The sequence below is a fragment of the Sardina pilchardus genome, chromosome 7 (genome assembly GCF_963854185.1).
Source record: "Sardina pilchardus chromosome 7, fSarPil1.1, whole genome shotgun sequence".
Lineage (NCBI taxonomy): Eukaryota > Metazoa > Chordata > Actinopteri > Clupeiformes > Clupeidae > Sardina > Sardina pilchardus.
Genome location: NC_085000.1, coordinates 863,486 through 878,485, shown reverse-complemented (window position 1 = coordinate 878,485; position 15,000 = coordinate 863,486). Strand labels below are relative to the sequence as shown.

Here is a 15,000-nt window from a genome sequence, read left to right as displayed (position 1 = left end):
CCTATTCTGGTATTACAGTGACCCTGAGCTGCGGATGTAAGGCCAGCTGGATATGGCTGCTCTCTCGCTCTCTCCCTCCCTCCCTCACCACAGCTGTAAGAGGCACGGCAGCTCTTTTTTCTGTAACGCAGCATCGGCTAGATGAGAGTGCTGTTATTCCTCACGGGCCGCTCGCCGCTCTCTGGCCGCGTTCCGGTCAGACCCCCACATATCCCACCACACCTGGGATCCGCCGCGCCGCGCTTCGGAATGGGTCCCGTCGGCCCGGCGGGACGGAGAGCAGCCGAGAATGTTCCGGTACTCCGCGCTCCTTGTGTACGCTTTCTCATGACGCCGTTCAAAAAGGCTGGTTTATAATGCATGGAAAGGAAAAGCACTATCTGGCTGTCAGGAAGGGTACAAATGGCTGACTATGATATGACCAGCGTATCACTAACCAGAGGGCTGGGCCTGAATGTAGTCTGTGTGTGCCGAATGTAGTGTGCTCAGAAGGGTTTTAGGATGATTAATTTAGTGCACATCCCTAGGCCTGCTTTTCACTTGCTGTTTCGATTTTTATAGACTTAGAACATGAGCCCATAAGACCATTTGTCCCTCTTCTTTATGTAGTACGCATCACACACGTAAAGACATTGCACATGAGATGGAATATTGCATATGCTGAATAGCAGATGACATGCTTAAGCTGCTTGTCTTGTTATCAGTGGACCTCAAATCTTTTTGACATAAGGGATGTGGCCTATGAAAATAAGTATTTCCCATGGTGCACATGAATAAAGCTACACACAACACAAGTCATACATGAGATGAATTCCAAGGTACTCATAGTCATTTCCCAAGACAGCTCAATGAACTACTGGTTCTACTGGTGCCCATATCTTGTAATGTTATGCAATACCTACTGTAAATGTAGAGGATGTTGAAATACATACTGTAACTTGCAGCTGAAAGGACCATGGACTATTTATTCTTTTTTCTGTGCTTAGATGAGGTAAAGCTTAAAACATTTTTGTAAAGTGCTATGGTTTTGTAAAATTATATTTTTTATAGCGGAGGAGATTAACTATTTTCATCTTGAGGTCTAAAATGTGGAAACGAGAGCAGGCATGAAGCGTTGTATCTTCACGGCTAAGCTAACACCATAGATCTGGGATTGTATGTGCACACCAAAACATCCACACCACGCTTCCCTGATCGAGGAAAGGGAGGGGAAAAGTGTGTGGCGTCAATTAAGGTCACTAATTCACTTCATATCAGCAGAGTGGAGGGGACATGTCTGATTCCCCTGGCCCCCAGTGACAGGCACTGTTATCCTTTGGGCTTGCCCCTGGGGGATCCCCCCCTCCAAACGTCTCCACACCCCATCACACTCTTTCCTTTCCATGTAGATGTACGGAAATCAGGCCTCATAGGTGTTTGAAGATCAGGCCTAATAGAAAGCTGCTTTGAGTCAAACAGACATCTCTGATGGGGTCATAGAGCACAGGAAATGCAGTCAGCTGCACAGATGACTCCATAGACACTTCTAGAGAGACCAGACTCTGAGCCATCAGTAAAGAGACCAGGGTCACAGACAACTCTAGAGAGACCAGACTCTGAGACACCTCTAAAGAGACCAGGGTCACAGACAACTCTAGAGAGACCAGACTCTGAGACACCTCTAAAGAGACCAGGGTCACAGACAACTCTAGAGAGACCAGACTCTGAGACACATCTGAAGAGACCAGACACTCAGAGTGCAGGAAACGCAGTCAGCAAAGGTCAGCAATCTTTTAAGATATCTCTGAAGTGACAAGGCTTCTCTAAGCACAGAAAGCACAGTCTGCACTATACTGGTGACTCCTCAGGCTGGGACCAAAACCAGCCGGCTGTGGGATGCACAGAGTGAGGAAATACAGTGGGTGTGTAGAAGGTGTTTTTTTTTTTTGTGGTTAGTTTGTGAATGGGGATTCCTGTTAGTGTTTGTGTGTGTGCATCTGTTTTTCATTGTGTTTGTGTGTGTGTGTGTGTGTGTGTGTGTGTGTGTGTGTGTGTGTGTGTGTGTGTGTGTGTGAACGCGTGTGTGTGTTTGTGTGTGTGTGGATGTTTTTTTGTGTGTAGTATACATTATATGTGGCACAGGCTTGTGTGGGTGTATCTGTATGAATGGAGGTGTCTTGTCTGTGCATATGTGTGTATATGTATATGTATACATATTTATGTATGAATGTGTATGAATAGGTGTGTGTGTGTGTGTATTTATGTGTGTGTGTGTGTGTGTGTGTGTGTGTGTGTGTGTGTGTGTGTGTGTGTGTGTGTGTGACTTTGTGCATGTGTTTGTTAGCGCACAGAGGGGGTGTGGGCTGTGGGCGGAGGAACAAAGCACATTAGAATAACAATAACATTCTAATCCCTCCCCGGGAGTAAGTGTGTGTCATAAGGTATTTGAGGTGCCTGCCGCTCACTCTGCTTATTTAAACATAGATGAAGTGTGTGGAAGAGGCAGGGTGCCTCAGCGGGTCTCTGCTGAAGGGTGTGTATGTGTGTGTGTGTGTGTGTGTGTGTGTGGGGGAGGGAAGATTAGATCCACGTGCCCCTCTATGCATTCAGGGATAAAGGCACGTTGCTGATGCTGCTAATACTTATGTCATGTTGACATACGTCTTTTCCCTGTGTCAAGGATTGCTGTGTGCGAGGGATTTAATACACTTTGATATGCCCCCATCAGACAAGATTGTGCGGCATTTCTTTTTCTTCTTCTTTTTGTTGCGGCAGGAAGCTTGAAGCAATTTAGCATAGAAGGAGGAGGAAGAAAAGTAATAATACCAGCAAAGCCTAACAAAAGCACATTTGTGCTGTAGCGCCGGTAATTTCCTGTTGTCTTACTCCACTGGGTTCCTGTGGTTGGCCTGACCACCAGGACATCGTTACCCACTAGCAACAAAAACGCTAGCTAAGCACGCCATGTGCTACATGACCTCAAACACAGCCCCTTTCTTCACTAAAATGAATAGCGTCTAGCGTGTTAGCTTCTTATTACCTGTATGAAGGACCTGGAATGAAATCATATTAATAGCCACAGATAAAAACACAGAATAGCTGACTTGGGAGCCATTTGACGTAGAGCACCCTGAGGTTAGGGGTGGGGGTTTGGGGAGAGTCCGTCCGATAGGCAGCTGTCGGACGGTGGAGGTCTAGCTAGCGCAGGGGCGCTACGTCAGTGGCTAGGTCACTGTAGCACCTTTAGAGCGAGCTGTGGGCCTTGGCTGATGGGTGTTATAGAGCGCACGGGTGAAGTTGAGGTAATGAATCTAAAAACCCATAAAACATAGCAAGGGCCCTGATGGCTTCTAGAATGGCCCTTGGTACATGAGTTATGATGGTCATTTAATAAGGCAAATTAACCAACAGAGATACTGAAGCCCTAAAGCACTGCTAGGCCTATTTTAGAGATAAATAATGGGGGGGGGGGGGGGGGGGGGGTGGAATTGGTTCGATGATGTACCCAATTTCCTGAAATCCTTAAGGGGGGGGAAAACTATTGTTTTTGAGGAGCTTAATCGACTTTCTTCCTTTAATTCTTTTTCCCCAGTGTGGGAAGTTAGGAGGTTCAAGGGTAAAACAACAGAAGCTTATTTGCACAAGAAATAGTCTAGGATGACCCGCTTTGAGCTGCTGAGAGGTAAACAACTCTCGCTCCTCATCTAGCATCAACTGGAGCCACTGATTTTAAAATAGGTGTTTAAAACGGGAGGGAAATGATTAAACCTGCCTTTCATGATAACTAGCTAAGATGTATGGGATTGTGCACAGAATATCAAGGACGGTCATGACCCCCATTCATCAGATGGGCCGTAAGAGGGCCCTGCCGTGATGTGCAATACATGGATGGATCATCTCAGTGTGGATGGATGAGTGTGAATGTCTGTAGGAATGTGTGTGTGTGTCAGCTTTGAGAACAGAAATAGTAAGATAAGGTAAGAGAGCTTAACTGATGGCTGCTTCAGTCTTCTTGTATCATGGTATTTCTTTGGCTGCTGTTGGACAATTGTTTTTCGACATCCATTTACTTTGTGTTGACTTTGACTTCTGAACTTTACCCAAAACCCCAGTTATGAATATAATTCCTAAGTCATGACTAATAGTATGGGGATGTGCCACAGGGAAACGGAGGATATGCTGTTATTCCAGCTATAATGCCACCGTGACTCCAACCTGGACCTCATTAGCCATGACTTACCATATGGCTAACCTTCCTCCCTGCACATCAGTACCTGTGACTTACCATATGACTTACCTTCCTCCCTGCACATCAGCACCTGTGACTTACCATATGACTTACCTTCCTCCCTGCACATCAGCACCTGTGACTTACCATATGACTTACCTTCCTCCCTGCACATCAGCACCTGTGACTTACCATATGACTTACCTTCCTCCCTGCACATCAGCACCTGTGACTTACCATATGACTTACCTTCCTCCCTGCACATCAGCACCTGTGACTTACCATATGACTTACCTTCCTCCCTGCACATCAGTACCTGTGACTTACCATATGACTTACCTTCCTTCCAGCAACACTTCCATTATTAGGGCTCATGATCACATTCCAACACCTCATTTGGAAGAGAGACCCGAACACACCAGAGCTGGAGTGTCAGAAGCTCAGGAAGGTCAGTCAGTTAGGGTGTAATCTATTCTGCCTTCACAACATGTCATTTCCCTGTGGGGACGGCGAGGGGGTGTAGTGGATGTGAACGTTGGAAACAGACTTGTTGGGTTGGCTGGTGCACAAGGAAAAGAGAAAAAAAGAGACTCTGCCATTACAGTGGCAGCCGAAGCTCCAGCTGAGACAAAAGAACTTATAAATATCACTCCTCGGAGCCAGCCGACGTGGAAAGCCTCTCATTATCTCCACGGAGAATGTCAATGGAGAAATAAAGACTAATGGACTAACCTCTCCCTGCTAATCGTTTCTCATACGCGCTCCAGCAGAAAAGAACTCGCCTGAAGGAAGATTACACTGTCTATTTTTACCACACAAACAATGACAACAAAAGGATGGGGGCGAAGAGCGAGCAAGAGAGAGAGAGAGAGAAAGACTTTTTACAGCCGATCTGCAAATTTCAGTTTATTCGATTCATTTCCACTCATTTAGATGCTAATTCTCAGATTTCCGCAAACATGTTTGTGTTTCCGCACAAGTTTGGGCTCATTGGAGTGCTTTGTGTTAGATTCATTTTAACTGTTAAAATGACAGGCTCAAGATCAATCTATGTTTTGGAGGATGGGAGATTAATTTCCTGCATGAAATTCTGATGTATAATTTTCTCTCTCTCGCTCTCTCTCTCTCTCTCTCTCTCTCTCTCTCTCTCTCTCTCTCTCTCACGCCACAACAATTAATAGGATTTTACAGCATAACGGGATTAGGGTTTATGTTCTTTATCTCAGGCAATACAATAGCTGTAAATATGAATTTAAGAGATCAAACAAATTTTACTTCATTGTAAAGGAGCTTATGGAAGGACTGGAAAAAAAAAAACACACAGTGAGCAGGCACACTGAAGGGGGACTCCGTCACTCCAGTTCCCCAGTGACGGGGCTACAGACTGGGGCAGCGCTCGGCTGATAGAGCCCTACCTCTGGAACCAGCGATGGGCAGCTCCAGCTCTAGCAACCTCCTTCTGCTGGGCTGTTTGTTTGTTGTGTAACTGCAGATTCCTCACTGGCAGCAGTTCTGTTCCAAGGGCCTGCGGTAGCCTATTTTTTTTCTTTTCTTTTTTAGACCATCTTTTCATGCTAACCCCCCACTCCATCTCTCTCTCTCTCTCCATCTCTCTCTCTCTCTCCATCCCTCTGTCTCATGTGGGCATGGGCTGAGATTATCTAAGGCTGCCACGGCGCCTCTGTGCCAGTGTGCCAGTGTGCAGCGCTGGCATTTGTGCTAAAACCAAGCGTCCGGGGGCACCGCCAGCCAACTCAGCTCTGGGACGCGGGCAGGCAGCGAGCGAGCGTGTAGTGGCGCAGCCAATGAGAGATCAGCTGACGGAGCCTGAACAGGGCGCCATGGACTCAGGCAGCAGGGTTTACGCTCGGTTTATGCGGCTGACATTTTGCACTAACATGTGGTTTCCTACGCCATACTGCTCATTATGAAAAACAACTTCTTTTTTCTCATTCCACTGTAATCACCACCTCTGCCACTGCTGGAATGCAGTGGTTTCCTGTTGTTGTTTTATTGTGCGTTGATGTTACTGTTATGACTCAATGATCCAGCCTTGACTTGCCCCTTCGCTGTATCTGTGATGGTCAGATGGCTTTTGTAGTAGCTTGCTGATCGTGATAGTCATGGCAAATTTGGGGGCATGCGGTATGAAATGTTTCACTTCTCTGCCAGGGCCTTTGGAGGGAGAGCCATGTGCCAATACAACCCTCTGTTTATAAGTCACGTCAGATTGACCAGATTTGAGGCTCAATATACAGATATCCTTCTCTCAAGGTCACCAAAACATGCTTAGCTGTGTTACAGCTATGAGATTATAGTCATTTGATCAAGGTTAAGCAATTCATGCTACTAGGTAACATTTTAATTTAACCAGGCTGCTTATGCTAATTACAGTAAGTTCAAGTTCATCAGCATCTTTTTTTTTCCACAGGTTGAAAAATATGCATATGCTGTAAAAGCCCCGTTGACATGGCCTTTAAAGCTCCTTGGAAGGAAAGCATTGAGTCAAGAATGTGAAAGGGAGACTTGAGCTCCGTACACTTTGTGTAGGGTTTGTTTGTGCGTTTCCTTCCCCCCAAGCGTGGCTGATATAACTCCCAGTTGCTGACATTGTCGCTGGGCCAGAGCTGTATATCATTTCGCCTCCGCTGCCACGAATGCAGCTGTAGCACGTCAACAAATCACGTCGACTCGTAAGAAAAAAGTCTCATGGAGTACATTAGACAGCTCTGAAAGGGCAGTTTGTCTTTGGGTGTAGCTGTTGTTCCACCGCTAATTTCCAGAGGCTTCCTCACTATAGCCCGGCAGCATCCGCCAGAATGCCAGCATTGTCTCACTGTTACAAATAGTCAGCCAGACCCCCAACACTGAGCTCAATCGCAATCAATTCACAGGATTGGATAAGGTCTGACGCTCGAGTGAGTCACAGGTGCTAACGTTGATATGGTAATGGCTGACCACTGCTGTATATACTCTGAGAGAGGACGAGGAACAAAAGATTGACTGATATAAAATATACAAAGGAGACCATTAGAGTCTAGAGAAGTGACTCCTTTCTGCTCTATTGAACCACCCCCCCCCCCCCCCCCCCCCCCCGGCCAGGCGGCTTAATAAGAAGAAATGTTGCCAAGAAGCCAAGCGCTGGTTTGGGAGCAATAGAGGGAAAACAAAAAGGTGAAACAACATAAGCAAAGCAGCCATTGCTCATGTTCCCGAAAGCCATACAGGGGAAAGCTTTGAAGAATTATTTACACCGCGCCGCCCCCCTCGTAAGCGCGCCTGTCGTTCCGACATGAAAAGCGCTGTGTTCCTGGAAAAAAAGAAAGAGAAGAGAAGAGAGTAACTCCGACAGGGAGAGACAGACTGAAAGCAGTAGAGTAACAGAGAGGGAGGGAAAGAGAAGAAAAAGAGATGGAGAGGAAAGACTTTATAGGGGAGAGGGGTTGAAAAGGGTTGATCTCTTAGAGCCCCTGAAGGGCAAACGGCTGCGGGGGGTGTTCATGTGTGTGTGTGTGTGTGTGTGTGCATATTGTGTAGATATGTGTTTCATGGGTGTGTGTGTGTGTGTGTGTGTGTGTGTGTGTGTGTGTGTGTGCGTACGTGACGTGTGTATTGTTTGTGTAAGATAGTAGTAAGCCATTTGTGTGTGTGTGCGTGTGTGTGTGTGTACACATTGTGCGTTTTGTGTTTATCATATGTTGTGCTGTGATGGTGTGTGTGTATGCTGGATGCTGGTGTGTGTTGTGTGTCATATGTGTCTATGGGTGTCGTGTAGATGTATGTCATTTGTGTGTGTGTGTGTGTGTGTGTGTGGGGGGGGGGGGGGGTGTTGATGGGGGAGGGGGGTGCAGACAGAAGCGCTAGCTCAGCAGGAACGTTATTACGCCTCCTGAGGGATATACCAGAGAGAGAAAGAGAGAGAGAATGAGAGGGAGAGAGGAAGAAAGAGAGAGGGAGAGAGAGAGAAAGAGAGAGAGAGAGAGAAAGAGAGGAGGGGGTGAGGGGCAGAGAGGGACAGTGAAAGAGTGGAAGAGAGTGTGTGAGACAGAGAGGGTGGGAGAGAGTAAGAAAGAGAGAAGGGAAAGAAGAGAGAGAGAGAGAGCTAGAGCGTGAGTGCAGACAAAGAGAGGCGTGTGTGTGTGTGTGTGTGTGTGTGTGTGTGTGTGTGAAGGGGGCAGGCCCCCTGGCCCTCTCCTCTCCCTGCTCCCTCTCACACCTCGGGGCTCCTGCCCTGCACTTTATAGCCCCTTTTATGGCCATGCTAATATATTGGTGTGGGGATCTACAGCCTCCCCAGTGCTGTCTTCCTATCTCACACACACACACACACACACACATGTGCACAAAGACACACATACACACATCCTGACACACACACACACACACGCACACACACACACACACACGTGGCACACTCCTGTGCTCCAGCGGGCCAGAGGCGGCGGGCCGTATTTGGTGAGCTCAGTGTGCCCAGGGACTGAGTGAAAAGCCCCGGCCCTGTTAACGCCAGCGTCAAGGGCTCGCTTGATTACAGACAAGAGGTCCAAACGGCTCCAGAGACCCGGAATGAAAAGGCGGCTCCATAAAGAAGGATTCATTGGGTTAGCTAGTGCACTGGGAGAAGAGGAGTGTGTGTGTGTGTGTGTGTGTGTGTGTGTGTGTGTGTGTGTGTGTGGGTGGGTGTGTGGGTGTGTATGGGGAGGGGGGTCTGGGGTCGGGCCTGGTCGCTGGGGAGCATAGGCACTACTGCAGGGGCGTGAGATGTAAAAGCATGCAAACCAAGCTCACCTGCCATTGACTCTGTCCTTGTAGCTGTTACATACAGTATTTGCATGCAAATAAAATTAAATAGAAAATGACAGTGTGTGTGTGTGTGTGTGTGTGTGTGTGTGTGTGTGTGTGTGTGTGTGTGTGTGTGTGTTTGTTTGTTTGTGTGTGTTTAGTTATGTGATTGGTTTGGGCGCAAGTGTGTATTTTATGTTGCGTGCGTGCGTGCGTGTGTGAATGTGCCCCTGTCTGATGCACCTTCCCCTGTCTGCTCCTGTGTAATTACCCTTGTTGGACGGCCATGCTTAATCATATTTGATCTTGGGATGCAGTGCCATTGTCTACACTTGTTAGGCTGCTGCGTGGCCGAGCGCTGATTATGTATGCATGCAAAATTGAAAGGGGAAGAGGAATACAAATGCAGCAGATGCGCTTGGACAGGCGAGCTTGGATCACTAATGGCAGCCTGATTGGTTTAGGAATGATTGGCCCGACGCACAAGATTAATTCCTCCGGGATTTGATTGAGTCGGATGGGGGAGGAGTGGGGGGTATTGGGGGGATGTTGGGGGGTGGGGGAGGGGGTGGAGGAGGGAGGAGGGAGGGGGGGCAAAATTGGAGAGCATAATTAAAAGAGTGTGGCTGCCTTTAAAGAGCAGGGTGTGAAAAGACAGGGTGTAAGGCGATGGTGCCCAATTTGTTGGCACTTTGTTCCTATAATAAGAAGCAGGCCTCCCCAGCAGTGAATGAGATAATTAACTCCCCGGGAGAAGGCCCTTGAAGGAGGCGGCCCCCTCCTTTTTTGATTTATGGTGCGGCGGCGGCGGTGGCGGTGAGAGATGTCTGCAGTGGACGCTAGATGAATGGTAGACGGTGCTTGATGTGCTATTCCACCCCCAAAGAACTGAGGAAGTGAGCAGCTCAGCACAGTGCGGGTGAACCCAGGTCATGGAGACGTCGGGAACCTCAGAAACTCCATCTTGTCTATCATTTGGTTCAACCATTGAGTAGTAATAATGATAATGAAAACAGCAATAATAATAATCATAATAATCATAATAGTTGTAATAATAGTGAATGGATTAATGATACTTGAATAGATTGTTAGTGTGAATGTAGTATGCACTGGTGTTAGTGAACACGAGAACACATGGAACACATACACAAGAAATGGGATTTCTGAGGTTCTCAACCATTCCATGAGCGTTCACCCGCACTGTGCTGAGCTCCTCAGTTCTGCAGTTCCTTGGGGGTGGAATGGCACATTCACTGTGCTGTGCTGTACTGTACGCGTGTGTGTGTGTGTGTGTGTGTGTGTGTGTGTGTGTGAGTGTGTTGGTGTGTGTTGTTCACGTGGCGTGCTCTGAGCAGAAGGCGTTGGTCAGTGGTTAGTCAGCGGTGAGGAGCTGCGTGACTCAGGCTATGCTAATAGGAGTGTGTGTGTGTGCTGCAGCGCACCAGGCTCCTCCTGCACTGTGGAATCCAGCTCAGTCAACCTTTGGAGACGCATCCTTATAAATCCCTTCCTGCTATTGTCTCTCTCCGCATCAATAGCCCTCTGTCACAGCAAGGGAGCACTTTGCCAAACGCTGCAAGCGGTGCTGTCTCTCTCTCTCTCTCTATTTCTATCTCCCTCTCTCTATCTCTCTCTCTGTCTCTTTCTGTTGTGAATGGAGAGCTTTCTATCACTCCCGCATAATCTTTTATCTGCTTTTGTTCCAAAGTGTCTAATCTGTTTTCCCTTCCTGTCTCTTGCAGAAACATGTGAAGACCCTAGTGAAGGCTGGCAATAGAAAAGAAGAAAACAAGCAAACACAAATACCAACAAGTGAACATCCTCCACAGGGGTCGCCAGTTTCAGAGTGCCCAAGAGGGAGGTACTCGTCCTCTTCTCAGCCCCTCCTCCACCCCCCTCCCCTCCCTGTTGTCCAGTCGTCTGACCCCTAGCTGGCCCCAGTGAAACATGAAGGGTCCGAGGCATTCGAAGAGGACTCCCCCCCCACGCGCTCCCCAGACAGGTGCCCTGTGGCGTCGGAGTGTTTGGCTCCTAGTGACCGCCGCTCTGGTGACGGTGTCCAGCGGCCAGACGTCCACGGCGTTCACCAGCTTCCACCCCGAGCGGCGGGAGTGGGCCTTCGACCACCTGACGGTCCACCAGACGACCGGCGCGGTCTACATCGGCGCGGTCAACCGCGTCTACAAGCTGTCGGGCAACCTGACGCTCCTGGTGTCCCACGACACGGGCCCCGAGGACGACAACAAGGCCTGCTACCCGCCGCTCATCGTCCAGCCCTGCTCCGAGCCCCTGGTGTCCACCAACAACGTCAACAAGCTGCTGCTCATCGACTACTCCCAGAACCGGCTGCTGGCCTGCGGCAGCCTCTACCAGGGCGTGTGCAAGCTCCTCCGGCTGGACGACCTCTTCATCCTCGTGGAGCCGTCGCACAAGAAGGAGCACTACATGTCCAGCATCAACCAGACGGGCACCATGTACGGGGTCATCGTGCCGTCCAAGGGCGAGGACGGCACGCTGTTCATCGGCACGGCGGTGGACGGCAAGCAGGACTACTTCCCCACCATCTCCAGCCGCAAGCTGCCGCGCGACCCCGAGTCCTCCGCCATGCTGGACTACGAGCTGCACACGGACTTCGTGTCGTCGCTCATCAAGATCCCGTCGGACACGCTGGCGCTGGTCAGCCACTTCGACATCTACTACATCTACGGCTTCGCCAGCGGCAGCTTCGTCTACTTCCTGACCGTGCAGCCCGAGACGGAGAGCAACATGTCGCCGGGCGGCTCCTCGGCCGACCACTTCTACACCTCGCGCATCGTGCGCCTCTGCAAGGACGACCGCAAGTTCCACTCCTACGTCTCGCTGCCCGTGGGCTGCGTCCGGAACGGCGTGGAGTACCGGCTACTGCAGGCCGCCTACCTGGCCAAGCCCGGACGCGTGCTGGCCGCCGCCCTCAACATCAGCGCCCAGGACGACGTCCTCTTCACCGTCTTCTCCAAGGGCCAGAAGCAGTACCACCGGCCCCCAGATGACTCGGCCCTCTGTGTCTTCAGCATCCGCCACGTCAACGCCCGCATCAAGGAGCGGCTGCAGTCCTGCTACCAGGGCGAGGGCAACCTGGAGCTCAACTGGCTGCTGGGGAAGGACGTGCCCTGCACCAAAGCGGTGAGTGAGACCGCCCCACTGACCGCACACATGGTCAGTGGTCAACAGCCTGCATTTATACAGCGCTTTTCTGCTCCCTCGGAGCACTCGGAGTACTTTACCATTTCATGCCTCATATTCACCTATCACACACACACACTCACACACACACACACACACACACACACACACACACACACACACCTACACACACACACACACACACACATACTCACACACTGATGGTGGAAGTGACAGTGATGGGAACAGTGGCTGAGGTAGGTAGAGGAGTCCTTGGGCAAGATAATGAGCCCAAGCCTGCTCTTGATGTGCACAAGCAGCAACTTGTGTCCTATGTCAGCCTCCTCCATCAACATCAGTGTGGGTGTGTGTGGGGATGTGTGAGGCATTCATTTGTAAAGCACTTTGAGTGCTCAGAGGAGCAGAAGCACACTATATAAATGTGGTCCATTTACCAGGAGAATTGTGACATAGCTCAGCTAGTATTGCCGTAACTTAATTAGCAGAACTAGTGTACACCAAGGGTTTAATGTCCCCACAGGGAGCATGCTACTGATGAGGATGTATGCCTATGCAGTAGTGTGAGTCACTTTGGAGAAAACTCGGCTGCACAGAGTGGAGATGTGGATTTGTAAATCAATTTCACAGCTGCTCATTTTTGAGCACAATCAGGGAGTCACCAGCTGCCAAGCAACACACGTGTAGTCTACAGAGTGAGGTCACATTGCAACGCTTTCCCGATTAGCCCTATATTTGTCATGTTTGAGTTTGTCTTAATGTAAACATGTGTTCGGCTCTGTAACGTCTCAAGTAGTCATTTATTAATGTTTTCTTTAGTGCACTGAATCACTCACCACGGCTCTGCACAACCACGAGATTTAGAACTCCAGCGTTCTGTCACAGAGACTCGGTACAGGAGGGCAGTCGAGTTTAGGTCAACAACTCCATGAATGTTGCTTTTAGAAGACCAGAGGGTCTCAAGTGCAGATTTTTTTTTCTTCCTGCTTAGACTTGTAACATTAGCACAGTGAATTAAAAAGGAATTATTCTCAGCGGTTACGCAGGAAAAACAACAAAGAGCTGGAGTTCCCCTGTTGGAAATAGCAAACGCACATTGGAGATAAATGCCTTTGAGTCATCGCTAGGTCATTCATTTGTCTATCAAATCTTTCTCACACCTCATGTAATTATTCTTAATTGGCTTGGTTCTCACTTTGGAAGGGGATAGCCACATGAAAGTCTGTCAGAATGGGAGATATCCCTAAATAAGAGGGATTTATTTTTCTTGGCAACCATCAAAGTGATAATATTCTCCTCCAGTGCAGTCCAAATAAACACAAGTTTCCTAGTCGGGCAGAGGGGGGAGGAGGGAGGAGGGGGGAGGGGGAGGGGGAGATGAAGGGAGAGAGAGAGAGAGAGAGAGAGAGAGAGAGAGAGAGAGAGAGAGAGAGAGAGAGAGAGAGAGAGAGAGAGAGAGAGAGAGAGAGAGAGAGAGAGAGAGAGAGAGAGAGAGAGAGGAGAGAGAGAGAGAGCTGTACTGGAAGAAATGGAGAGACACAGAGAGAGAAAGAAAGAGTATGAGAGGCCGAGAGAGCCGTTGAGAGAAATGCTGTAGCTGTGCGAAGTGCATGTGAGTGACAGAGTTAGAGTTGTAGAGCGATAGAGTTGGAGGAGTGTACACATGCACATACAGGAGTATACATGAGGAGCTGGAGGAGCGTATGGGGAGATGAGCTGGTGATGTGATCTGATCTCCCTCCCTACGTATCTCTGGCCACCTGCCATGTGTCGGTTCTATATTTTCTCTCGTTCCCTCTTCCCTCGCTCCCTCGCTCTCTCTCTCTCCTCCCTCGCTCCCACAGGCCCTCGTCCTCAGTGCCTTTGTTCCTTAATTGCTAATATCAATTCAAAAGGGAAATTATCAACACTAATGAGGATATGTGCTATGTGTGTGTGTGTGTGTGTGTGTGTGTGTGTGTGTGCAAATGCAAGCCTATTTTTGAGAGTGAGTTTTTTTATGGGTGTTTGTCCATGTTCGTGCCCATGTTTATACAAATTAATGTGAGTCTCTGTGTGTGTGTGTGTGTGAGAGAGAGAGAGAAAGAGAGAGAGAGAGAGAGTGAGAATGTGATTTCATCATAACCTAAATTTAGCTACTCCTCATGAGCTGTGCACCTCTGCTGCTGTTGTGAGTGTGTGTGTGTGTGTGTGTGTGTGTGTGTGTGTGTGTGTGTGTGTGTGTGTGTGTGTGAGAGATGGGATGAGATGAAGGAGCAGATCCTGGCCTTGTGAGGATGCTTCCTCCTTTTTCCGGTTAATTCCAGGAGCTTTCCTCTTCCCATGATCCCCCTGTGGGAATTGTGTTGAGCTGGTTTATTGAGATCAGCGCATCCTCCATTAGCGCTAGTGTCAGAGGTGAAGCAGGTGACAGGAGCGCACCATCAGGCCTCCGGCTACACCATCATGGCCCATCCAGCTCCAGCTCCCCACAGGGACTCAGCCCCATCAGCTGCATGCTATTCCCCCAGAGAGAGGCTCCTCTCGGCAGCAGTGCCAGTCCAGCACCACCACCGCTGGAAATGAACCAACCCGCCCTCCTACGCACTCGTCTTCTCGCTTCTCTCTCTTCATTCTTTTTTCTCCTCTGCTCTTGAGACTCATTAATGCTGCCTGCTTAGACTCGTAAAGAATCCCTCTGCTCTTTCTTTTCACCTTTCTCTTTCCATTCCTCTTTCTCTCTATCTCCATCCGTCCATCTCACTCACTATTTTTCTTCCTCTCTCTTTCCATTCATCCCTCACTATCTCATCACTCTTCTCTCTCTCTACCTCTCTCCCACACTCTTCTCT

General features: G+C 49.1%; 1 protein-coding gene across 1 annotated transcript in view; it reads left to right on the top strand.

Annotated features, from left to right (window-relative positions):
* The first annotated feature begins 10,936 nt into the window (after positions 1 to 10,936).
* The window catches only part of plxna2 (plexin A2), a 243,197-nt gene continuing 239,133 nt past the window's right edge, over positions 10,937 to 15,000 (top strand). The window contains exon 1 of the mRNA XM_062540152.1: positions 10,937 to 12,151. Within this exon, the coding sequence (XP_062396136.1) occupies positions 10,937 to 12,151 (1,215 nt within the window). The remainder of the gene's footprint in view (positions 12,152 to 15,000) is intronic.